A 27,415-nucleotide genomic window follows, 5' to 3' on the forward strand; every position below is an offset into this window, starting at 1 on the left:
TGGAAACCTAAAAAGGTGACCCTTGTCTGAGGAATCAAGGAACCTTTTGGTAAATTGATCCTCCAAACAAGTCTTTGAAGAAACAACACTAGTTGATTCGTGTCAGATTCTGCAGAATGTAAAGACTGAGCTAGTACCAAAATATCGTACAAATAAGGAAACACCGCAATACCCCGTTCTCTGAATACAGAGAGTACGGCACCGAGAGCCTTTGAAAAAATTCTCGGAGCTATCACTAGGCCAAACGGAAGAGCGACAAATTGGTAATGCTTTTCTAGAAAAGAGAATATCAGAAACTGATAGTGATCTGTATAAATTGGAATATGAAGATATGCATCCTGTAAGTCTATTGTGGACATATGACCTTGCTGAACAAAAGGCAGAATAGTCCTTATAGTCACCATTTTGAAAGTTGTCACTCTTACAAAACGATTCAAAATTTTCAGATCCAGAACTGGCCTGAATTAATTTTCTTTCTTTGGGACAATGAATAGATTTTAATAAAACCCTAGACCCTGTTCCTGAAACGGAACTGGTATGATTACCCCTGAAAGCTCCAGGTCTGAAACACACTACAGAAAAGCCTGAGCCTTTACTGAATTTGTCGGGATAGGTGAGAGAAAAAAATCTTACTCTGAATCCTATTTGGTACCCTTGAGAGACAATACTCTGAATCCATTGATTTTGGACAGAATCTGCCCAAATGCTTTGGAAGAATCTTAAGCTGCCCCTTACCAGCTGAGCTGGAATGAGGGCCGCACCTTCATGCAGACTTGGGGGCTGGGCTTTGGCTTCTTAAACGGGTTGGATTTATTCCAACTTGAAGAAGGTTTCCAATTGGAACCAGATTCTTTGGGGGGAAGAATTGGGTTCCTGTTCCTTATTTTGTCGAAAGGAACAAAAATGGTTAGAAGCTTCAGATTTACCCTTAGGTCTTTTATCCTGAGGCAAAAAAACTCCCTTCCCCCCAGTGAACCAAATAAATTATTACCTTGGAAAGAAAGAGATAGTAATCTAGATTTAGATACTATGTCAGAATTCCAATATTTAAGCCACAAAGCTCTTCTAGCTAAAATAGCTAATGACATAGATTTAACATCAATTTTGATGATATCAAAATGGCATTACAGATAAAATGATTAGCATGTTGAAGTAAGCGAACAATGCTGGACAAATCAGAATCTGTTTCCTGTTGCACTAAACTTTCCAACCAAAAGGTTGATGCAGCTGCAACATCAGCCATAGAAATGGCAGGCCTGAGAAGATAGCCAGAATATAAATAAGCTTTCCTTAGATAAGATTCAAGTTTCCTATCTAAGGGGTCCTTAAAGGAAGTACTATCTTCCATAGGAATAGTAGTACGTTTGGCAAGATTAGAAATATCCCCATCAACTCTGGGGATCTTTTCCCAAAACTCCAAACTAACTGCTGGCAAAGGATACAATTTTTTAAACCTTGAAGAAGGGATAAAAGAAGTACCAGGCCTATTCCGTTCCTTAGAAATCATATCAGAAATAGCATCAGGAACGGGAAAAACCTCTGGAGTAACCACAGGAGGTTTATAAACAGAGTTTAAACGTTTACTAGTTTTAACATCAAGAGGACTAATTTACTCAATATCCAATGCAATCAACACCTCTTTTAACAAGGAACGAATATACTCAATTTTAAATAAATAAGTAGATTTGTCAGTGTCAATATCTGAGGTAGGATCTTCTGAGTCAGATAGATCCTCATCAGAGGAGGATCATTCAGTATGTTGCCGGTCATTTGAAAATTCATCAACTTTATGAGAAGTTTTAAAAGACCCTTTACATTTATTCGAAGGTGGGATAGCAGACAAAGCCTTCTGAATCACATCAGCAATAAAATCTTTTATATTCACAGGGATATCATGCACATTAGATGTTGAAGGAACAACAGGCATTGTACTATTACTGATGGATACATTCTCTGCATGTAAAAGCTTATCATGACAACTATTACATACCACAGCTGGAGATATAATCTCCACAAATTTACAGTAGACATGTGCATGGCGAAAAAATTCGGTTCGGAACGATTCGGAATTTTTCGAAGTTCGGTTTGGATCAATTTGAATTCGGAAAATTCTGAATCGATTCGTTTCGGATTCAAAGAAATTCGGCTGGATTCGGTTCGATTCGGAAATTCGGCATTTTGGTAAGTGTTAGGTGGGATTAGACTAGTATTATACTGTATATTAGGTGTTAACCTAACATACTGTACAATACTAGTGTAATGCAATGGCCATCCCGAATTTACGAATCGATTCGAACTAATTCGGTTCGATTCAGAAAATTCGGCAGAATTTTAATTCGGAAATTCGGTTCGATCCGAATCGCCAAATTTTCCGCATTTCCGAATCGAACCGAAACGAATCGCACATATCTAATTTACAGCAGATACACTTAGCTTTGGTAGAACTGTTAGCAGGCAGCAGGGTTCAAACATTGGTTTCTGAGATAGGATCAGATTGAGACATCTTGCAAATGTAAGAGAAAAAAAACAACATATAAAGCAAAATTATCAATTTCCTTATATGGCAGTTTCAGGAATGGGAAAAAAATGCAAACAGCATAGCCCTCTGACATAGAAAAAGGCAAGAGGCATATAGGAATGGGGTTTTAAATAATGAAAATATTTGGCGCCAAGTATGACGCACAAGGCAAACTGAATTTTTTTGGCACTAACAACATCTGGAAATGACACACTCACGTCATTGCAGAAGCACCCTGTACAAAGAACTCGGCGTCAACTAAGACGACAGAAATGACTAACTTGCGTCACCGGGCGTCCCTTCCGGCCAAAAAAATTCTCGTGCCAAGAATGACGCAATAAACATCAGCATTTTGCACCTCGCAAGCCTAATTTTGCCCGTGAAAATTTAGTGAAAAGGCAGTCAATTTGAAAAAAAGTCTAAACCAAAGGTAAAAAAAATATTTTCCTAAATATATTTTTTCCCAAATATGAAACTGAATAGTCTGCAAAAGGAAATATACATAAACCTGACTCATGGCAAATATAAGTACAATACATATATTTAGAACTTTATATTTATACATAAAGTGCCAAACCATAGCTGAGAGTGTCTTAAATAATAAAAAAAACAGAATTTATGCTTACCTGATAAATTACTTTCTCTTGCGGTGTATCCAGTCCACGGATTCATCCTTACTTGTGGGAAATTCTCATTCCCTACAGGAAGTGGCAAAGAGAGCACACAGCAGAGCTGTCCATATAGCTCCCCCCCTAGCTCCACCCCCCAGTCATTCGACCGAAGGTTAGGAGAAAAGGAGAAACCATAGGGTGCAGTGGTGACTGTAGTTTAAACAAAAAATATTTTTTAACCTGACTTAATTGCCAGGGCTGGCCGTGGACTGGATACACCGCAAGGGAAAGTAATTTATCAGGTAAGCATAAATTCTGTTTTCTCTTGCAAGGTGTATCCAGTCCACGGATTCATCCTTACTTGTGGGATACCAATACCAAAGCTTTAAGACACGGATGAAGGGAGGGAACAAGACAGGTAATCTAAATGGAAGGCACCACTTTCTCCCAAAAATAGCCTCCGAAGAAGCAAAAGTATTGAATTTGTAAAATTTGGCAAAAGTATGCAGCGAAGACCAAGTCCCTGCCTTACAAATCTGTTCAACAGAAGCCTCATTCTTGAAAGCCCATGTGGAAGCCACAGCTCTGGTGGAATGAGCTGTAATTCATTCAGGAGGCTGCTGCCCAGCAGTCTCATAAGCCAATCGGATGATGCTTTTCAGCCAGAAGGAAAGAGAGGTAGCAGTCGCTTTCTGACCTCTCCTCTTACCAGAATAGATGACAAACAAGGATGATGTTTGTCTGAAATCTTTAGTTGCTTGTAAATAGAATTTCAAAGCACAAACCACATAAAGATTGTGAAGGAACAATGATTTCCTGGTTAATATTCTTATTAGAAACAACCTTAGGAAGAAAACCAGGTTTGGTACGTAAAACTACCTTATCTGCATGGAACACCAGATAGGGTGAATTACACTGCAAAGCAGACAATTCTGAAACTCTTCGAGCAGAAAATATAGCTACCAAAAACAAAACTTTCCAAGATAATAACTTAATATCTATGGAATGTAAAGGTTCAAACGGAACCCCTTGAAGAACTGAAAGAACTAAATTTAGACTCCATGGCGGAGCCACTGGTTTATAGACAGGCTTGATTCTGACTAAAGCCTGAGCAAACGCTTGAACGTCTGGTACCTCCGCCGGACGTTTGTGTAAAAGAATAGACAGAGCAGATATCTGTCCCTTTAAGGAACTAGCTGACAAACCTTTCTCCAATCCTTCTTGGAGAAAAGACAATATCCTTGGAATCCTAATCTTACTCCACGAGTAACCCTTGGATTCACACCAACAAAGATATTTCCGCCATATGTTATGGTAAATTTTCCTGGTGACAGGCTTTCTAGCCTGAATCAGAGTATCTATAACTGATTCAGAAAAACCACGCTTAGATAGAATTAAGCGTTCAATCTCCAAGCAGTCAGCCGCAGAGAAACTAGATTTGGATGCTTGAATGGACCCTGTATTAGAAGATCCTGCCTCATTGGCAGTGTCCATGGCGGGACAGATGACATGTCCACTAGATCTGCATACCAAGTCTTGCGTGGCCACGCAGGCGCTATCAGAATTACCTACCAGACGAGAGAGAAGGGGAAACGGTGGAAAGACATAAGCCAGATTGAAGGACCAAGGCGCTACTAGAGCATCTATCAAAGCCGCCTTGGGGTCCCTGGACCTGGATCCGTAGAGAGGAAGTTTGGTGTTCTGACGTGACGCCATCAGATCCAATTCTGGAATGCCCCATAGCTGGGTCAGCTGAGCAAAAACCTCCGGGTGGAGTTCCCACTCCCCCGGGTGAAAAGTCTGACGACTTAGAAAATCCGCCTCCCAGTTGTCTACTCCTGGGATGAGAATTGCAGATAGATGGCACTTGATTAGATAGGTCCTCCGCCCACCTGATTATTTTGGTGACTTCCTTCATCGCGAGGGAACTCTTTGTTCCCCCCTGATGATTGATGTACGCCACAGTCGTGATGTTGTCCGACTGAAATCTGATGAATTTGGCCGCCGCTAGTTAAGGCCATGCCTGAAGTGAGTTAATTATCGCTCTCAGTTCCAAAATGTTTAGCGGGAGAAGAGACTCTTCCCGAGACCATAAGCCCTGAGCTTTCAGGGAGTCCCAGACCGCCCCCCAGCCTAACAGACTGGCATCGGTCATTACAATGATCCACTCCGGTCTGCGGAAGCATAGTCCAGTTGTATTTGAGGAGACAAATCTGCATAATCTCCATTCCACTGTTTGAGCATGCACAGTTGCAGTGGTCTGAGATGTATTCGAGCAAAAGGGACTACATCCATTGCCGCTACCATTAATCCGATTACCTCCATGCACTGAGCTACAGATGGCCGAGGAATGGAATGAAGAACTCGGTAGGTAGTTAAAAGCTTTAATTTTCTGACCTCCGTCAGAAATATTTCCATTTCTACCGAGTCTATTAATGTTCCAAGGAAGGGAACCCTTGTGAGCGGGGACAGAGAACTTTTTTTGGTGTTCACCTTCCACTCGTGAGACCTTAGAAAGACCTGAACAAACTCCGTATGAGCCTTGGCTCTGGGAAAAGACGACGCCTGAATTAAGATGTCATCCAAATAAGGTGCTACTGCAATGCCCCGCGGTCTTAGTACCGCCAGAAGGGACCCTAGCACTTTTGTGAAAATTCTGGGAGCGGTGGCCAAACCGAAGGGAAGGGCCACAAACTGGTAATGCTTGTCCAGAAAGGCGAACCTTAGGAACTGATGATGATCTTTATGGATAGGAATATGTAGGTACGCATCCTTTAGATCCACGGTAGTCATATATTGACCTTCCTGGATCATAGGTAAGATTGTCCGAATGGTCTCCATCTTGAATGATGGAACTCTGAGGAATTTGTTTAGAATTTTTAGATCCAGGATTGGCCTGAAAGTTCCTTCCTTTTTGGGAACCTCAAACAGGTTTGAGTAAAAACCCAGTCCTTGTTCTGTAATTGGAACTGGATATATCACTCCCATCTTGATTAGATCTTCTACACAGCGTAAGAACGCCTCTTTCTTTGTCTGTTCTGTAGACAGACGAGAAATGTCTGGAGGGGAGTCCTTGAATTCTAGAAGATATCCCTGAGTAACAATCTCTAATGCCCAGGGATCGTGAACATCTCTTGCCCAAGCCTGAGCGAAGAGAGAGAGTCTGCCCCCTACTAGATCCGGTCCCGAATCGGGGGCTACCCCTTCATGCTGTCTTAGTAGCAGCTGCAGGCTTCTTGCCCTGTTTACCCTTTTCCAGCCCTGCAAAGGCTTCCAGGTTGCCTTGGGCTGTGAAGAGTTACCCTCTTGCTTTGCGGTTGCAGAGGTTGAAGCAGGACCGCTGCTGAAGTTGCGAAAGGAACGAAAATTAGCCTTGTTTTTAGCCTTAAAAGGCCTATCTTGCGGGAGAGCATGGCCCTTTCCCCCGGTGATATCCGAAATAATCTCTTTCAACTCGGGTCTGAAAAGGGTCTTTCCCTTGAAAGGGATATTTAGTAATTTTGATTTGGACGACACATCGGCCGACCATGACTTGAGCCAAAGCGCTCTGCGCGCCATAATGGCGAAACCCAAATTTTTTGCCGCTAACTTAGCTAGTTGCAAAGCGGCATCTGTGATAAAAGAATTAGCCAGTTTTAAAGCTTTAATTCTATCCATAATTTCGTCATATGAGGTCTCCCTCTGGAGCGACTCCTCCAGCACCTCAAACCAGAAAGCCGCTGCAGTAGGTACAGGAATAATGCAGGCGATCGGTTGTAGAAGGAACCCTTGTTGAACAAAAATTTTCTTTAGTAAACCTTCTAATTTTTTATCCATAGGATCTTTAAAAGCACAACTGTCTTCAATTGGAATGGTTGTGCGCTTAGCCAGCGTAGAAACTGCTCCCTCTACCTTAGGGACCGTCTGCCACGAGTCCCGCCTGGGGTCAGTAATGGGGAACATTTTCTTAAAAATTGGAGGGGGAACAAAAGGGACACCTGGTCTTTCCCACTCCCTGGTAACAATATCCGCAACCCTTTTAGGGATCGGAAACGCATCAGTGTATACAGGGGACCTCTAGGTATTTGTCCATTTTACACAATTTCTCTGGAACCACCATAGGGTCACAATCATCCAGAGTGGATAGAACCTCCCTAAGCAATACGCGGAGGTGTTCCAACTTAAATTTAAAAGCTAATGAATCTGAATCTGCCCGTTGAGAAACCTTTCCTGAGTCAGAAATTTCTCCCTCAGACATCACATCCCTCGCCCCTACTTTAGAGTGTTGTGAGGGTACGTCAGATAAACCTCCCAAAGCTTCCGACTGCTCATAATCTGTTCTTAAAACAGAGCTATCTCGCTTTGTAGGAAAAACTGGCAGTTTGGATAGAAAGGCCGCAAGGGAATTATCCATAACTGTCGCTAGTTGTTGCAATGTAATAGGTGCCAATGCACTAGAGGTACTAGGTATTGCTTGCGCGGGCATAACTGGTGGTGACACTTGGGGAGAGGAAGGTGGACTATCTTCATTACCTTCCATCATAGAATCATCTTGGGCTACATTTTTAAGTGACACAATATGATCTTTAAATTGTATAGACACATAAGTGCACTTGGGACACATTTTGAGAGGGGGTTCCACCATGGCTACTGAACACATAGAGCAAGGCTTTTCCTTAGTGTCAGACATGTTAAACAGATTAGTATTATATGCAAGCAGGCTTGAAAAACACTTTAATCAAATAAAAAACACAATTTGACATAAACGATACTGTGCCTTTAAGAAATAAAAAGCGCACACAATTTTACAAAACAGTGAAAAATGCACCAAATCTTTTGAAATTTTCACAGTATGTGCCTAATGCTTCAATATGATTGCACACAAAATTACAGCACCTTGGCACAGCAGTCTGCTGTGGCCCTACCTTCCCTTATGGATTAGTTTAGGGGAAAAACGGCTTCTGTGAGTCCCTCAAGCAGTCTCTGGACCCTGCACGTGAAGCAGCATGAACTGTCTGGAGAAATAAACTGTGCAACAGAGGCGCGACAATTAGGGCCCCTCCCACTCCACTCTGGAGTTGTGAGGCCTTCAAAGTCATACTTGGGTGACTAAATTTATGCCATGTGGATAAAAAAAAACCCCGTAATAAACACACCAAAGGTGTTTAAAAGTGTCTACCACCCTATTGAGCCCTGTTAAATTAGCCCTTATTCTATACTAAGTCTCAGAATATGGCTTACCCTTCCCTCATGGGGATTCTTGTCAGTCTTCTAGCATTATCATGTCTTGACTAGAAAAAAGATGACTGAAACATACCTTAATGCAGTTAAGCCTGCAAACTGTTCCCCCCAACTGAAGTTTTCTGGTACTCCTCAGTCCTGTGTGGGAACAGCAGTGGATTTTAGTTACAACATGCTAAAATCGTTTTCCTCTCAGCAGAAATCTTGATCACTTTTCTGCCAGAGAGTAAATAGTACAAACTGGTACCATTTAAAAATAACTAACTTTTGATTGAATATATAAAACTACAAATCTAACACCACATTCACTTTACCCTCCCGTGGAGATGCCCTACTGCTAGAGCGGCAAAGAGAATGACTGGGGGGTGGAGCTAGGGGGGAGCTATATGGACAGCTCTGCTGTGTGCTCTCTTTGCGACTTCCTGTAGGGAATGAGAATATCCCACAAGTAAGGATGAATCCGTGGACTGGATACACCTTGCAAGAGAAAAAACGTACCGAAAGACACCCATCCACATATAGCAGATAGCCAAACAAGTACTGAAACAGTTATCAGTAGAGGTAATGGAATATGAGAGTATATCGTTGATCTGAATAAGGGAGGTAGGATATGAATCTCTACGACTGATAACAGAGAACCTATTAAATTGATCTCCCGCGAGGAAAACCATTGCATTCAATAGGTGATACTCCCTTCACATCCCTCTGACATTCACTGTACTCTGAGAGGAATCTGGCTTCAAAATGCTGAGAAGCGCATATCAACGTAGAAATCTTAGCACAAACTTACTTCACCACCTCCATAGGAGGCAAAATTTGTAAAACTGAATTGTGGTTGTGGTGAGGGGTGTATTTATAGGCATTTTGAGGTTTGGGAAACTTTGCCCCTCCTGGTAGGATTGTATATCCCATACGTCACTAGCTCATGGACTCTTGCCAATTACATTAAAGAAATAGCCTTGGTCCCAAACGGACAGAAAATGGAAAAGTTAAGTGGTCCTTAAGGGGTTAAAAAAGAAATAACTGTATCACTGGTTTATGTTTTGTTAATGCCTGCATGTTTTTAATTCCCCAATTCATTTTGTGTCTTGTTCAGGCTACATTTCTGTACAATCTACAGGCAAAATATTTGCAAAACCAAGTAAGTAATCCTGACCATATATATGCATTTAGAAAATTAGGTGATATTTAATTATGTATTTTTATTTGTAAATTTTCATCTTTAATCAGATCTATTTTAACCCCTTCAATGAGCATCGCTACCTGTAGGCGCATTATGAGCCCTTCTCATCATGCAGGGGGACCTGTGATCAAACTCTGTTTTCGTCGAACCCCTGCACTAGAGGCTGGGGGTCGTTGGTGACCTAGGGGGCGGCACTCTCAGGCTTCATGGGAGTGCCGGCTGAAGTCACCACATATACACTTGGTAACGTCACAAAGGACCTAAGGCAGGATTCACCGGCAGCTGCTAGTGAGCTGGTCTTGGAGCAGTACTGCAAACCAGATCATTAAAAAATAAAGTAAACCAAACACACAGTGATCTGGTTTGCAATTGTACTTTATATGCACCATGAAAAAAAATGTTTAGAGACCCCTAAATTTTTTTATTTCCCAGTAGACAAGTCCCTCTCTTAAAAAAAATATATTAATTTTGTCTGTATAACAGTGATCACCTTGCAAGAAAAAAGTGCTTTTGTTTCTGTACTGCACAATGGGGCCTCTCTAATCTATATTATCACCCTCAAAAAGCCCCTATTTCACATGTGGCTACTCTTGGTGACAAATCATCGTAGCTCTAACTACAACAAAAATGCCATATGGGGAGAGCACTGATTGGACAACAATTCATATTGTTAGCTCACAGAAAAATTTACTTTTGAAGTGGGCGGCAGAGCACAGGGTATTTATAGCACATCTTTATCACAACTGGTGAATTAAACTCCATCTAAAATATCTCTAACATTCCGGATCTGATTTTAAAAAGGGGAGAGTTTACAATCACTTTAAGTTTATAACATTGACATCTTTCAGTTGGCATTGCACATATCTCTGAGTATGTAAATGTTAGTTAGACTCATCCACCGAAGTCACTGCTCCATATAAGAAAATTGGTACTATCTGCAAGAACACTGTTTTTTAAAGGGATAGTAAAATTAAAATAAAACTTGCAAGAATCAGATAGAGCATGCTATTTTAAGACACTTTTTTTTCTCTTGGTTTCCATTGTTGAAAGAGAATACGCACATGTCCTACACTAGTGGGGCTAGCTGGTAATGGGTGCCTGCACACATTTGTCTCTTGTGATTGGTTAACTAGACGTGTTCAGCTAGCTGCCACTAGCTACAGTAGCTGAATGAGGCATATTTGATAATAGAAGTAAATCTGAAAGTTGTTTAAAATGATATGTTCTATCCAAATCCAAAATTAGATTTCCTGTCCCTTTAATTGAACTCCTCATGGCACACTAACATTCCAGATTTTCAGGATTACATTCGGTGAGAGCAGGTTAATAGATAGGGGTGTGCTTTTGTATGTTTTCTTAGCATCTAATGGGGAAGAAGGCAGCCACTCGCCACATTCTGCTCTTTTTGGAGCCACATTTATTCCTGTGAAAGTACAACACACTAAGATCTGGATTTGTGTTGCACTTTCACGAGAATAAATGCGGCTTCAAAAAGAGGTGAATACAGCGAGCGGCCACCATCTTCCACATGCTACTAAAGTATCCAAATGCATCCTGGGTAGCGCTTGTCTAAATGTAGCCATCAATCAGCAAGTGCTACTCAGGTTCTGAATCAAAGATGGGCCATCTCGTAAGCTTTACATTCCTTCTTTTTCAAATAAAGATACCAAGAGAACAAAAAAATTTTGATAATAGGAGAACATTAGAAAGTTGCTTAAAATTGCTCTATCTGAATCATAAATGAAAAAATTTGGGTTCAGCTTCCCTTTAAGGTAAACAAATTTGATGAACACTTTGCATCAGAGAAATCAAAGCAGGTTACAGGAGTACAGATCACACCTACTAATGATTTTCATAGCTCCACCCTCTCTTCTCTGCTCCAAAACCCAATGGAAGATACCCACAATACCCACTACATATTAAATGTTATGTTACTCAATCTAATCTGTAAAATGCAGGAGATATGCAAAGTCCAGCTCATCAAATTAGATATATTATATTAATAGTCCGCTGTCCTAATGTAAAGTGAAGGAGACTTAGGTGCCACAATCTGTGCAAATATATACAGAAGACCAACAAAGACTTTGTCTGACTCACACAATCAGATACCTATGCCAAGTCCGTGCCACTGGGAAAATGTTTTTTTAACACATAACTGCTTACACTTAATTAACTAAACGTTTTATCCATATTTAAGTCTGACCAGCATTATGGGTTATTTTATTAAAGGGACAGTCTACTCCAAAAATGTTATTGTTTAAAAAGATAGATGATCCCTTTATTACCCATTCTAGTTTTGCACAGCCAACACTGGGGGGTAGTTATCAAGCCGTCTACTTTTCTGGCTTCGCCGGCCCAATACGCCCGCCTAAGCTCGCCTCACATCGCCGCCACGAACCTGAAAAAATACGCCTAAGTTATCAAATAAAGCTGTCAAAAAGCCGCGGGGCGATGAGCAGCGGACTGTGACAGTTATCACTCATCCGATCTCGCTGCCCTTCGGCTTTTTCCCAGCTTTATTGCTAGCCTGTCACTAAGCACTCACACTAAGTTACAATTACACCTAACACTACACTATACTTTAATAAATTATTCCTATTTAAAACTAAATACTTACCTGTAAAATAAATCCTAAGATAGCTACAATATAATTAATAATTATATTATAGCTATCTTAGGATTTATATTTATTTTAAAGGTAACTTTGTATTTATTTTAGCTAGTTAGAATAGTTATTAAATAGTTATGAACTATTTAATAACTACCTAGCTAAAAGAAATACAAAATTACCTGTAAAATAAATCCTAACTTAAGTTACAATTAAACCTAATACTACACTATCATTAAATTAATTAAATAAACTACCTACAAATAACTACAATTAAATACAATTACATAAACTAACTAAAGTACAAAAAATAAAAAAAGCTAAGTTACAAAAAATAAAAAAATAAGTTACAAACATGTTAAAAATATTACAACAATTTTAAGGTACTTACACCTAATCTAAGCCCCCTAATAAAATAACAAACCCCCCCAAAATAAAAAAATGCCCTACCCTATTCTAAATTAAATAAAGTTCAAAGCTCTTTTACCTTACCAGCCCTTAAAAGGGCCATTTGTGGGGGCATGCCCCAATGAAAACAGCTCTTTTGCCTGTAAAAGAAAAATACAACCCCCCCAACATTAAAACCCACCACCCACATACCCCTAATCTAACCCAAACCCCCCTTACAAAAACCTAACACTAATCCCCTGAAGATCATCCTACCTTGTCTTCAATCAGCCGAGCAGCGATGGAACCGAAGTGGACATCCGGAGCGGAAGAAGTTAATCCTCCAAGTGGCGCTGAAGAAATCTTCCATCCGATGAAATCATCATCCAGGCGGCGCTGAAGAAAAGTCTTCGATCCGGCCGATGTCATCTTCAAAGAGGCGCTGAAGAGGTCTTCTATCCGGGCGATGTCATCTTCCAAGCCGGGTCTTGAATCTTCCTTCCGCCGACGCGGAACCTCCTTCTTCACCGACGGACTACGACGAATGACGGCTCCTTTAAGGGACGTCATCCAAGATGGCGTCCCCTCAATTCCGATTGGCTTATAGGATTCTATCAGCCAATCGGAATTAAGGTAGGAAAAATCTGATTGGCTGATGGAATCAGCCAATCAGATTGAGCTCGCATTCTATTGGCTGTTCCGATCAGCCAATAGAATGCAAGCTCAATCTGATTGGCTGATTGGATCAGCCAATCGGATTGAACTTGAATCTGATTGGCTGATTCCATCAGCCAATCAGATTTTTCCTACCTTAATTCCGATTGGCTGATAGAATCCTATCAGCCAATCGGAATTGAGGGGACGCCATCTTGGATGACGTCCCTTAAAGGAGCCGTCATTCGTCGTAGTCCGTCGGTGAAGAAGGAGGTTCCGCGTCGGCGGAAGGAAGATTCAAGACCCGGCTTGGAAGATGACTTCGCCCGGATAGAAGACCTCTTCAGCGCCTCTTTGAAGATGACATCGGCCGGATCGAAGACTTTTCTTCAGCGCCGCCTGGATGATGACTTCATCGGATGGAAGATTTCTTCAGCGCCGCTTGGAGGATTAACTTCTTCCGCTCCGGATGTCCACTTCGGTTCCATCGCTGCTCGGCTGAGTGAAGACAAGGTAGGATGATCTTCAGGGGATTAGTGTTAGGTTTTTGTAAGGGGGGTTTGGGTTAGATTAGGGGTATGTGGGTGGTGGGTTTTAATGTTGGGGGGGGGGGTTGTATTTTTCTTTTACAGGCAAAAGAGCTGTTTTCTTTGGGGCATGCCCCCACAAATGGCCCTTTTAAGGGCTGGTAAGGTAAAAGAGCTTTGAACTTTATTTAATTTAGAATAGGGTAGGGCATTTTTTTTATTTTGGGGGGGTTTGTTATTTTATTAGGGGGCTTAGATTAGGTGTAAGTAGCTTAAAATTGTTGTAATATTTTTAACATGTTTGTAACTTATTTTTTTATTTTTTGTAACTTAGCTTTTTTATTTTTTGTACTTTAGTTAGTTTATGTAATTGTATTTAATTGTAGTTATTTGTAGGTAGTTTATTTAATTAATTTAATGATAGTGTAGTATTAGGTTTAATTGTAACTTAAGTTAGGATTTATTTTACAGGTAATTTTGTATTTCTTTTAGCTAGGTAGTTATTAAATAGTTCATAACTATTTAATAACTATTCTAACTAGCTAAAATAAATACAAAGTTACCTGTAAAATAAATATAAATCCTAAGATAGCTATAATATAATTATTAATTATATTGTAGCTATCTTAGGATTTATTTTACAGGTAAGTATTTAGTTTTAAATAGGAATAATTTATTAAAGTATAGTGTAGTGTTAGGTGTAATTGTTACTTAGGTTAGTTTTTATTTTACAGGTACATTTCTCTTTATTTTAGCTAGGTAAGCTATTAAATAGTTAATAACTATTTAATAGCTATTGTACCTGGTTAAAATAAATTGAAAGGTACCTGTAAAATAAATATAAATCCTAAGATAGCAAGAATATAATTATTATTTATATTGTAGCTATATTAGGGTTTATTTTAAAGGTAAGTATTTAGTTTTAAATAGGATTCATTTAGTTAATAAGAGTTAATTTATTTAGATTTATTTAATTAATGTTTAAGTTAGGGGGGCGTTAGGGTTAGGGTTAGACTTAGGTTTAGGGGTTAATAATTTTATTACAGTGGCGGCGGCGTAGTGGGGGGCAGGATAGGGGTTAATAAATTTATTATAGGTGGCGACGGTGTAGGGGGGGCAGATTAGGGGTTATTAAATTTATTATAGGTGGCGACGGTGTAGGGGGGGCAGGATAGGGGTTAATACATTTAATATAGGTTGCGGCGGGTTCAGGGAGCGGCGGTTTAGGGGTTAATACATTTATTATAGTTGCGATGGGCTCCGGGAGCGGCGGTTTAGGGGTTAATATGTATAGAGTAGCTTGCGGTGGGCTCCGGGAGCGGCGGTTTAGGGGTAATAACTTTATTTAGTTGCGGCGGTGTAGGGGGGACAGATTAGTGGTGTTTAGACTCGGGGTACATGTTAGGGTGTTAGGTGTAGACAGCTCCCATAGAAATCAATGGGATGTCTGTCAGCAGCGAACTTGTACTTTCGCTATGGTCAGACTCCCATTGATTCCTATGGGATCCGCCGCCTCCAGGGGTGGCGGATTGAAAACCAGGTACGCTGGGCCGTAAAAGTGCCGAGCGTACCTGCTAGTTTTTTGATAACTAGCAAAAGTAGTGAGAATGTGCCGCACTTGTGTGCGGAACATCTGGAGTGACGTAAGAATCGATCTGTGTCGGACTGAGTCCTGCGGATCGATGCTTACGTCACAAAATTCTACTTTTGCCGGTCTCGAGCCTTTGATAACGAAGGCGTATCAGCCTCGCCACAAATACGCTGCGGAATTCCAGCGTATTTGAGGTTGACGGCTTGATAACTAGGCCCCACTGTTATAGTAATACACTTTTTACCTCTGTGATTTTCTTGTATCTAAGCCAAAGCAGACTGCCCTATTTCAGCTGTTTGACAGACTTGAATTTTAGCCAATCAGTGCCCTCCCACAAGTAACTCCATGGGAGTGAGCACAATGTTATCTATATGGCACACATGAACTAGCACTGTCTAATTGAAAAGCTGTCAAAATGCACTGAAATAAGAGGCAGCCTTTGAAGGGCTTAGAAATTAGCGTATGAGTCTACCTAGGGTTAGCTTTCAACAGAGAATATTAAGAAAACAAAGCAAGTTTGATTATAAACGCCTAGATTACGAGTTTTGCAGTAACAGCGGTGCAGTGCTAACTTGCACGTTATTCTCATCGCTCACTTTCCTGCAGCGCTGGTATTACGGGTTTTTACAAACCAGGCGTTAAAAGACAAAAAGTAAGCGTAGAGCAAAATTTAGCTCCAAATCTCACTTCAATACCAGCGCTGCTTAAGTCAGAGGTGAGCTGGTGTAACGTGCTCGTGCACGATTTCCCCAGAGGAATCAAAGGGGAGGGCCGGCTGAAAAAAGTCTAACACCTGCAAAAAAGCAGCGTATAACTCACTAACGCAGCCACATTGATTCCTATGGGGAAATAAAATTTATGTTTATACCTAACACCCTAACATGAACCCCGAGTCTAAACACCCCTAATCTTAAATTTATTAACCCCTAATCTGCCGCCCCTGACATCACCGCCACCTGCATTATATTTATTAACCCCTAATCTGCCGCTCCGGACACCGCCGCCACCTACATTATACTTATGAACCCCTAATCTGCTACCCCCAACATCTCCGCCACCTACACTATATGTATTAACCCCTAATCTGCCACCCCCAATGTTGCTGCCACCTATCTACACTTATTAACCCCTAATCTGCCACCCCCAATGTCGCCGCCACTATAATAAACATATTAACCCCTAAATCGCCCCACTCCCGCCTCACAAACATTAGTTAAATATTATTAACCCCTTATCTGCCGTCCCTAACATCGCCGCCACCTACCTACACTTATTAACCAACAATCTGCCTAATTACAATAAATCTAAATAAAATTACTATCCTTACATAAATTATTCCTATTTAAAACTAAAACAGAATTTATGCTTACCTGATAAATTACTTTCTCCAACGGTGTGTCCGGTCCACGGCGTCATCCATAACTTGTGGGAATATTCTCTTCCCCAACAGGAAATGGCAAAGAGCACAGCAAAAGCTGTCCATATAGTCCCTCCTAGGCTCCGCCCACCCCAGTCATTCGACCGACGGACAGGAGAAAAAACAGGAGAAACCATAAGGTGCCGTGGTGACTGTAGTTAAAGAAAGAAATTCATCAAACCTGATTAAAAAACCAGGGCGGGCCGTGGACCGGACACACCGTTGGAGAAAGTAATTTATCAGGTAAGCATAAATTCTGTTTTCTCCAACATTGGTGTGTCCGGTCCATGGCGTCATCCATAACTTGTGGGAACCAATACCAAAGCTTTAGGACACGGATGAAGGGAGGGAGCCAATCAGGTTACCTAAACAGAAGGCACCACGGCTTGCAAAACCTTTCTCCCAAAAATAGCCTCCAAAGAAGCAAAAGTATCAAATTTGTAGAATTTGGCAAAAGTGTGCAGGGAAGACCAAGTCGCTGCCTTACATATCTGATCAACAGAAGCCTCGTTCTTGAAGGCCCATGTGGAAGCCACAGCCCTAGTAGAGTGAGCTGTGATACGTTCAGGAGGCTGCCGTCCGGCAGTCTCGTAAGCCAATCGGATGATGCTTTTCAGCCAAAAGGAAAGAGAGGTAGCAGTAGCTTTTTGACCTTTCCTCTTGCCAGAATAAACGACAAACAGAGAAGACGTTTGTCTGAAATCCTTTGTTGCTTCTAAATAGAACTTTAAAGCACGAACTACATCTAAATTGTGTAACAAACGTTCCTTCTTTGAAACTGGATTCGGACACAAAGAAGGCACAACTATTTCCTGGTTAATATTCTTGTTGGAAACAACCTTTGGAAGGAAACCAGGTTTAGTACGCAACACAACCTTATCTGAATGGAACACCAGATAGGGCGGATTACACTGCAGAGCAGATAACTCAGAAACTCTTCTAGCAGAAGAAATAGCAACCAAAAACAGAACTTTCCAAGATAACATCTTGATATCTATGGAATGTAGAGGTTCAAACGGAACCCCTTGAAGAACTGAAAGAACTAAATTCAGACTCCAGGGAGGAGTCAAAGGTCTGTAAACAGGCTTGACCCTGACCAAAGCCTGAACAAAAGCTTGAACATCAGGCACAGCTGCCAGTCGTTTGTGTAACAAGACAGATAAAGCAGAAATCTGTCCCTTTAGAGAACTCGCTGATAATCCTTTATCCAAACCTTCTTGGAGAAAGGAAAGGATCCTAGGAATTTTGATCTTACTCCATGAGAATCCCTTGGATTCACACCAACAGATATATCTTTTCCATATTTTATGGTAAATTTTTCTAGTTACAGGTTTTCTGGCTTGTACCAGAGTATCTATTACAGAATCCGAAAACCCACGCTTAGATAAAATCAAGCGTTCAATTTCCAAGCCGTTAGCTGAAGGGAAACTAGATTTGGATGTTCGAATGGACCCTGTACTAGAAGATCCTGTCTCAAAGGTAGCTTCCATGGTGGAGCCGATGACATATTCACCAGGTCTGCATACCAAGTCCTGCGCGGCCACGCAGGAGCTATCAAGATCACCGAGGCCCTCTCCTGCTTGATCCTGGCTACCAGCCTGGGAATGAGAGGAAACGGTGGAAACACATAAGCTAGGTTGAAGGTCCAAGGCGCTACTAATGCATCCACTAGAGTTGCCTTGGGATCCCTGGATCTGGACCCATAGCAAGGAACCTTGAAGTTCTGATGAGACGCCATCAGATCCATGTCTGGAATGCCCCATAATTGAGTCAACTGGGCAAATATCTCCGGGTGGAGTTCCCACTCCCCCGGATGGAATGTCTGATGACTCAGATAATCCGCCTCCCAGTTTTCCACTCCTGGGATGTGGATCGCAGATAGGTGGCAGGAGTGATCCTCCGCCCATTTTATGATTTTGGTCACTTCTCTCATCGCCAGGGAACTCCTTGTTCCCCCCTGATGGTTGATGTAAGCAACAGTCGTCATGTTGCCTGATTGGAATCTTATGAATCTGGCCTTTGCTAGTTGAGGCCAAGCCCTGAGAGTATTGAATATCGCTCTCATTTCCAGAATGTTTATCGGGAGAAGAGACTCTTCCCGAGACCATAGCCCCTGAGCTTTCAGGGAGTCCCAGACCGCGCCCCAGCCCACTAGACTGGCGTCGGTCGTGACGATGACCCACTCTGGTCTGAGGAAGCTCATTCCCTGGGACAGGTGATCCTGGGTTAGCCACCAACGGAGTGAGTCTCTGGTCTTCTGATCTACTTGAATCACTGGAGACAAGTCTGTATAGTCCCCATTCCACTGTTTCAGCATGCACAGTTGTAATGGTCTTAGATGAATTTGCGCAAAAGGAACTATGTCCATTGCTGCAACCATCAACCCTACTACTTCCATGCAGTGAGCTATGGAAGGTCGTGGAACAGAGTGAAGAACTTGACCAGCGTTTAGAAGCTTTGACTTCCTGACATCTGTCAGGAAAATCTTCATTTCTAAAGAATCTATTATTGTCCCCAAGAAAGGAACTCTTGTCGACGGAGACAGGGAACTTTTTTCTATGTTCACTGTCCATCCGTGAGATCTGAGAAAGGCCAGAACGATGTCTGTGTGAGCCTTTGCCTTTGGAAGAGACGACGCTTGTATCAGAATGTCGTCCAAGTAAGGTGCCACTGCAATGCCCCTTGGTCTTAGAACCGCTAGAAGGGACCCGAGTACCTTTGTGAAAATCCTTGGAGCAGTGGCTAGCCCGAATGGGAGAGCCACAAACTGGTAATGTTTGTCCAGAAAGGCGAACCTTAGGAACTGATGATGATCTTTGTGGATAGGAATATGTAGATATGCATCCTTTAGATCCACGGTAGTCATAAATTGACCCTCCTGGATTGTAGGTAAAATCGTTCGAATGGTTTCCATTTTGAACGATGGCACTCTGAGAAATTTGTTGAGGAACTTTAAATCCAGAATTGGTCTGAAAGTTCCCTCTTTTTTGGGAACCACAAACAAATTTGAGTAAAACTCCATTCCTTGTTCCACGGTTGGAACTGGGTGTATCACTCCCATTTTTAACAGGTCTTCTACACAATGTAAGAATGCCTGTCTCTTTATTTGGTTTGAGGATAAGTGAGACATGTGGAACCTTCCCCTTGGGGGTAGTTCCTTGAATTCCAGAAGATAACCCTGAGAAACTATTTCTAGTGCCCAGGGATCCTGAACATCTCTTGCCCAAGCCTGAGCGAAGAGAGAGAGTCTGCCCCCTACTAGATCCGGTCCCGGATCGGGGGCTACTCCTTCATGCTGTCTTGTTAGCAGCAGCAGGTTTCTTGGCCTGCTTACCCTTGTTCCAGCCTTGTATCGGTTTCCAAGCTGGTTTGGTCTGCGAAGCATTACCCTCTTGTCTAGAGGCTGCAGAGTTGGAGGCCGGTCCGTTCCTGAAATTGCGAAAGGAACGAAAATTAGACTTATTCTTGGCCTTGAAAGGCCTATCTTGTGGGAGGGCGTGGCCCTTACCCCCAGTGATGTCTGAGATAATCTCTTTCAATTCTGGCCCAAAAAGAGTTTTACCCTTGAAAGGGATATTAAGCAATTTTGTCTTGGAAGATACATCCGCCGACCAAGACTTTAGCCAGAGCGCTCTGTGCGCCACAATTGCAAACCCAGAATTTTTCGCCGCTAATCTAGCTAACTGCAAAGCGGCATCTAAAATAAAGGAATTAGCCAACTTAAGTGCGTGAACCCTGTCCATAACCTCCTCATACGGAGTCTCTCTACTGAGCGACTTTTCTAGTTCTTCGAACCAGAACCACGCTGCTGTAGTGACAGGAATAATGCACGAAATAGGTTGCAGGAGGTAACCTTGCTGTACAAAAATCTTTTTAAGCAAACCCTCCAATTTTTTATACATAGGATCTTTGAAAGCACAATTATCCTCGATAGGAATAGTAGTGCGCTTGGCTAGTGTAGAAACTGCCCCCTCGACCTTAGGAACTGTCTGCCATAAGTCCTTTCTGGGGTTGACCATAGGAAATAATTTCTTAAATATAGGAGGGGGAACAAAAGGTATGCCGGGCTTCTCCCACTCCTTATTCACTATGTCCGCCACCCGCTTGGGTATAGGAAAAGCGTCAGGGTGCACCGGAACCTCTAGGAACTTGTCCATCTTGCACAATTTTTCTGGAATGACCAGGTTGTCACAATCATCCAGAGTAGATAGCACCTCCTTAAGCAGTACGCGGAGATGCTCTAATTTAAATTTAAATGTCACAACATCAGGTCCTGCCTGTTGAGAAATTCTACCTGAATCTGAAATTTCCCCATCTGACAAAACCTCCCTCACGGCCCCTTCAGATTGGTTTGAGGGTATGACAGAGCAATTATCATCAGCGCCCTCCTGCTCTACAGTGTTTAAAACAGAGCAATCGCGCTTTCTCTGATATGCAGGCATTTTGGATAAAATATTTGCTATGGAGTTATCCATTACTGCCGTCAATTGTTGCATAGTAATAAGCATTGGCGCGCTAGAAGTACTAGGGGCCTCCTGCGTGGGCAAAACTGGTGAAGACACAGAAGGAGATGATGTAGAACTATGTCTACTCCCTTCATCTGATGAATCATCTTGGGCAACTTTACTATCTGTGGCAGTACTGTCCTTACTTTGTTTGGACGCTATGGCACAATTATCACACAATTTTGAAGGGGGAGACACATTGGATTCCATACATACAGAACATAGCTTATCTGAAGGCACAGACATGTTAAACAGGCTTAAACTTGTCAATAACGTACACAAACCGTTACTGTCTCTTTAAATGTTAAACAGTGCACACTTTATTACTGAATATGTGAAAAACTATGAAGGAATTGTTCAAATTTAACCAAATTTTCACCACAGTGTCTTAAAGCATTCAAAGCATTGCACCCCAAATTTGAGACCTTTAACCCTTAAAATGAGCCGGTTAAAGTTTTAACCCCTCTACAGTCCCAGCTACAGCCTTTGCTGCGACTTTACCAAACCCAGGGGGTATACAATACCAAATGAAGCCTTCTAGGCACCTTTTCAAATACTTTCAGACCCACACACATGCAGCTGCATGTCCTGCTCTCAAAAGAAACTGCACAGTAATGGCGCGAAAATGAGGCTCAGCCTACTACAGGGAAGGCCCTTCCTGACTGAAAAGGTGACTAAACCAGTGCCTGACGTTAAAAAAACGTTCCCCAAATTTTATAAGTGTGAATATCAACATCAATCTTTATAAAAAGCTCAAATAAAGCAATCGATCTTGCCCATAAAAATGTCTACCAGTTTTATAGCCCACATTAAGCCCTTTATTCTGTTTGATTAAGAACATGGCTTACCGGTCCCCATGAGGGGAATGACAGCCTTCCAGCATTACACATTCTTGTTAGAAAAATGGCTAGTCATACCTTAAGCAGAAAAGTCTGCTAACTGTTTCCCCCAACTGAAGTTAATTCATCTCAACAGTCCTATGTGGAAACAGCAAACGATTTTAGTTACTGCTGCTAAAATCATATTCCTCTCACAAACAGAACTCTTCATCTTTTTCTGTTTCAGAGTAAATAGTACATACCAGCACTATTTTAAAATAACAAACTCTTGATAGTAGAATAAAAAACTACAACTAATCACCACATACTCTTCACCATCTCCGTGGAGATGTTGCCTGTGCAACGGCAAAGAGAATGACTGGGGTGGGCGGAGCCTAGGAGGGACTATATGGACAGCTTTTGCTGTGCTCTTTGCCATTTCCTGTTGGGGAAGAGAATATTCCCACAAGTTATGGATGACGCCGTGGACTGGACACACCAATGTTGGAGAAATACTTACCTATAAAATAAACCCTAAGCTAGCTACAATATAACTAATAGTTATATTGTAACTAGTTTAGGATTTATTTTTATTTTACAGGCAAGTTTGTATTTATTTTAACTAGGTAGAATAGTTATTAAATAGTTATTAACTATTTAATAACTACCTAGCTAAAATAAATACAAAAGTACCTGTAAAATAAAACCTACCCTAAGTTACAATAACACCTAACACTACACTATAATTTAATAAATTAACTACATTAAATACAATTACCTAAACTAAATTAGCTAAAGTACAAAAAAATAAACACAAAATTACAGAAAATAATAAACAAACTACAGATATTTAAACTAATTACACCTAATCTAATAGCCCTATCAAAATAAAAAAATGCCCCCTCCAAAATAAAATAAAACGTCTAACCTAAACTAAACTACCAATAGCCCTTAAAAGGGCCTTTTGCGGGGCATTGCCCCAAAGTAATCAGCTCTTTTACACCCCAACAATAAAACCCACCACCCACACGACCAACCCCCCAAATAACATACTATCTAAGCTCCCCATTGCCCTGAAAAGGGCATTTGGATGGGCATTGCCCTTAAAAGGGCAGTTGGCTCTTTTACAGGCCCAAACCCTAACCTAAAAATAAAACCCACCCAATACACCCTTAAAAAAACCTAACACTAACACCCTGAAGATCGAGTTACAGTTCTGAAGACCGGACATCCATCCTCAAGGAAGCGGCAGAAGTCTTCATCCAACCGGGCTGAAGTCCTCAACGAAGCCTGGAGAAGTCTTCATCAAAGCCGGGCGAAGTGGTCCTCCAGACGGGCCAAATTCTTCATCCAGGAGGCAACTTCTATCTTCATCTATCCGACGTGGAGCGGCTCCATCTTCAAGACATCCAACGCGGAGCATCCTCTTCATCCAATGGACTAACGACGAATGACAGTTCCTTTAAGTGACATCATCCAAGATGGCGTCCCTTAGATTCCGATTGGCTGATAGAATTTGGAATTAAGCCAATCTGAATTAAGGTAGAAAAAATCCTATTGGCTGATGCAATCAGCCAATAGGATTGCAGTTCAATCCTATTGGCTGATCCCATCAGCCAATAGGATTGAGCTTGCATTCTATTGGCTGATTGGAACAGCCAATCGAATGCAAGCTCAATCCTATTGGCTGATTGGATCAGCCAATAGGATTGAACTTCAATCGGCGTCAGATGTCTTTTGAGCTCAATCCTATTGGCTGATTGGATCAGCCAATAGGATTGAACTTCAATTGGCATCGGATGTCTTGAAGATGGAGCCACTCCGCTTCGGATGGATGAAGACTTCTGCCAGCTTCATTGAGGACTTCGGCCCGGTTGGATGAAAACTTTTGCCGCTTACTTGAGGATGGATGTCCGGTCTAGTCAGAGGGTTAGTGTTAGGTTTTTTTAAGGGTGTATTGGGTGGGTTTTATTTTTAGGTTAGGGTTTGAGCCTGCAAAAGAGCTAACTGCCCTTTTAAGGGCAATGCCCATTAAAATGCCCTTTTCAGGGCAATGGGGAGCTTAGGTTTTTTTAGATAGTATTTTATTTGGGGGGTTGGTTGTGTGGGTGATGGGTTTTACTGTTTGGGGGTTGGTTGTATTTTTGTTACAGGTAAAAGGGCTGATTACTTCGGGGCAATGCCCTGCAAAAGGCCCTTTTAAGGGCTATTGGTAATTTTGTTTAGGTTAGGGTTTTTTTTTATTTTGGGGGGGGGGGGGGCATTTTTTTATTTTGATAGGGCTATTAGATTAGGTGTAATTAGTTAAAATATCTGTAATTTGTTTATTATTTTCTGTAATTTAATTTAATTTAGGTAATTGTATTTAATGTAGTTAATTTGTTTAATTATATTGTAGTGTTAGGTGTTATTGTAACTTAGGTTATTATTATTTTCGGTTATTTGTAGAGCGCCAACAGATTCCGCAGCGCTATATACAAAGGGGAGTACAAAAAAACAATTAAAGGGATAAAATGGGTAGAGGGCCCTGCCAAGAGTTGCACTGTTGTAATCCACTCTTAAGGAGGTGATCTACAAATAGCTGGACTCTTAGGCTTACATGCTAAGGGGGTTCAGGGGATAGCAATGGAGGAGTGGAACTGGTATAAAGTAAGGTTATCATAGGTTGTATGCATCCTTGAACAGTAGAGTCTTTAGGGAGCGCTTGAAGCTTTCAAAACTAGGGGAGAGTCTTGTGGGGCGAGGCAGAGAGTTCCACAAGATGGGAGCCAGTCTGGAGAAGTCCTGTAAACGGGAGTGCAATGAGGTAACCAGAGAGGAGGAGAGTAGGAGGTCATGAGCAGAGCGAAGGGGATGGGAGGGAGAGTATCTGGAGACAAGGTCTGAGATATAGGGGGAGCAGTGCAGTTGAGGGCTTTGTATGTCAGAGTGAGAATTTTGTGTTTGATCCTAGAGGCAAGAGGAAGCCAGTAAAGGGATTGGCAGAGAGGAGCAGCAGATGAAGAGCGACGTGTAAGGAAGATGAGTCTGGCAGAGGCATTCATTATGGATTGTAAGGGAGCTAGGCGGCAGGTGGGGAGACCAGAGAGGACAGAGTTGCAGTAATCAAGGCAGGAAAGAATGAGAGAGTGGATTAAAATCTTAGTTGTGTCTTGTGTAAGGAAGTGTCTAATTTTGAAGATGTTTTTAAGGTGGAAGCGGCAGGCTTTAGCCAAGGACTGAATGTGAGGAGTGAAGGAAAGATCTGAGTCAAATGTGACCCCCGAGACATCGGGCATGCGGGGTAGGGGTAATGATGGAGTTGTCGACAGTTATAGAGATATTGGGGGTGGAGATTTTGGAAGAAGGGGGGAAAATGAGGAGCTCAGATTTGGAGAGATTTAGCTTGAGGTAGTGGGAGGACATCCAGGAAGAGATGTGAGAAAGACAGTTAGTGACACGGGTTAGCAAGGAAGGAGATAGGTCTGGTGCAGAGAAGTAGATTTGGGTGTCATCGGCATACAAATGATATTGGAAACAGTGGGACTTAATTAGGGAGCCTAGTGATGACGTATAGATTGAGAAGAGAAGGGGACCGAGGACAGAGCCTTGCGGTACTCCGACAGAAAGTGGTGACGGGGCAGAGGAGGCCCCAGAGAAGGCTACACTGAAGGTACGGTTTGATAGGTAAGAAGAGAGCCATGAAAGGGCAGTGTCACAGATGCCGAAGGATTGGAGGGTTTGGAGAAGCTGAGGTTAGGTTTTATTTTACAGGTACTTTTGTATTTATTTTAGCTAGGTAGTTATTAAATAGTTAATAACTATTTAATAACTATTCTACCTAGTTAAAATAAAAACAAACTTGCTGGTAAAATAAAAATAATCCCTAAGCTAGATACAATGTAACTATTAGTTATATTGTAGCTAGCTTAGGGTTTATTTTATAGGTAAGTATTTAGTTTTAAATAGGAATAATTCAGGTAAGGATAGTAATTTTATTTAGATTTATTTTAATTATATTTAAGTTAGTGGGTGTTAGGGTTAGACTTAGGTTTAGGGGTTAATAAATTTAGTATAGTGGCGGTGACGTTGGGGGCGGCAGATTAGGGGTTAATAAATGTTGGTAGGTGGCGGCGATGTTAGGGACGGCAGATTGGGGTTAATAATATTTAACTAGTGTTTGTGATGCAGGAGTGCGGTGGTTTAGGGGTTAAATTTTTTTATTATAGTGTTTGCGATGCAGGAGGGCCTCGGTTTAAGGGTTAATAGGTAGTTTATGGTTGTTAGCGTACTTTTTAGCACTTTAGTTATGAGTTTTATGTTACAGCGTTGTACCATAAAACTCATAACTACTGACTTTTAAATGCGTTAGGAATCTTGGCGGTAGAGGGTGTTCCGCTCACTTTTTGGCCTCCCAGGACAGACCCGTAATACCAGCGCTATGGAAGTCCCATAGAAAAAAGAGGTTACGAAGTTTACTTAAGTTGTTTTGCGGTAAGGCCAAAAAAGTGTGCGTTGCCCCTAAACCTGCAAGACTCGTAATACCAGCGGTAGTGAAAAAGCAGCATTAGGACCTGTTAACGCTGCTTTTTCACCTAACGCAAAACTCGTAATCTACCCATAAGTAAATTGAAAAATTGTTTAAAATTGCATGCCCTATCTGAATCATGAAAGTTTAGTTTTGACTAGACTGTATCTTTAATATTTGAGCATTAACCCCCAAAAATGAAAAGACTATAGCATATCATGAATTTAGAATTTTTTATCTAATTTGTTGCATCCAGGCCTATAGCATTTTATACTCCTAGTGAAACGTCTCTCTTCTTTATCTAGGGCATTGTTCTACCTCAAGTCTTAACGGGACTCACAGCAAATATCTTCAATGCTTTAATAAACTACATTTTCCTGTATGTGCTGAGCTTGGGAGTTATGTAAGTATCAGGTCTGTAGCTGACCTTTCAGTAACAATGTGTTGCAGCCCCTTCTGGAAGCCAAGGGGTTACTTGTTTACAAAAGCTGTTTCTTTAAATTAAAGGGACATGAACTCCCATTTTTTCATGATTCAGATAGAGCATAACATTTTCAACAGCTTTCAGGAGCAGCAATGCACTACTGGGAGCTAGCTGCTGATAATTACTATGTGTACATGCTTCATCAAGCACAAGCATCATGCACCAAACAGCTAAAGTTTAGTACTGGGGGGGGGATTGCAGACACATTTAAACTCTAGGAGTTGTTGTTTTTTAATAAAAGCACATGGGAAGTTATTAAAAATTATGCAGTCCCTATTTTACAGAGCCCCCAATGGCCCCTCATTTTACAATATAGTTATCACTTTGTCCCACTGTCCCTTCCGCTGCCCCCCCTCTATATATAGCTATCCCGCCTCTCTGTCAG

General features: G+C 41.6%; 1 protein-coding gene across 2 annotated transcripts in view; it reads left to right on the forward strand.

Moving 5' to 3' along the window:
* The window catches only part of LOC128642851 (multidrug and toxin extrusion protein 1), a 466,573-nt gene that overhangs the window by 232,425 nt on the left and 206,733 nt on the right, over positions 1-27,415 (forward strand). Inside the window, exons 7-8 of one of the 2 annotated variants that reach the window (XM_053695697.1) lie at positions 9,446-9,490; positions 26,852-26,949. In XM_053695697.1, coding sequence (XP_053551672.1) covers positions 9,446-9,490; positions 26,852-26,949 — 143 coding nt within the window. The remainder of the gene's footprint in view (positions 1-9,445; positions 9,491-26,851; positions 26,950-27,415) is intronic. The other variant, XM_053695698.1, reaches the window with a different exon arrangement.

The sequence above is a fragment of the Bombina bombina genome, chromosome 12 (assembly GCF_027579735.1).
Source record: "Bombina bombina isolate aBomBom1 chromosome 12, aBomBom1.pri, whole genome shotgun sequence".
Taxonomy (NCBI): domain Eukaryota; kingdom Metazoa; phylum Chordata; class Amphibia; order Anura; family Bombinatoridae; genus Bombina; species Bombina bombina.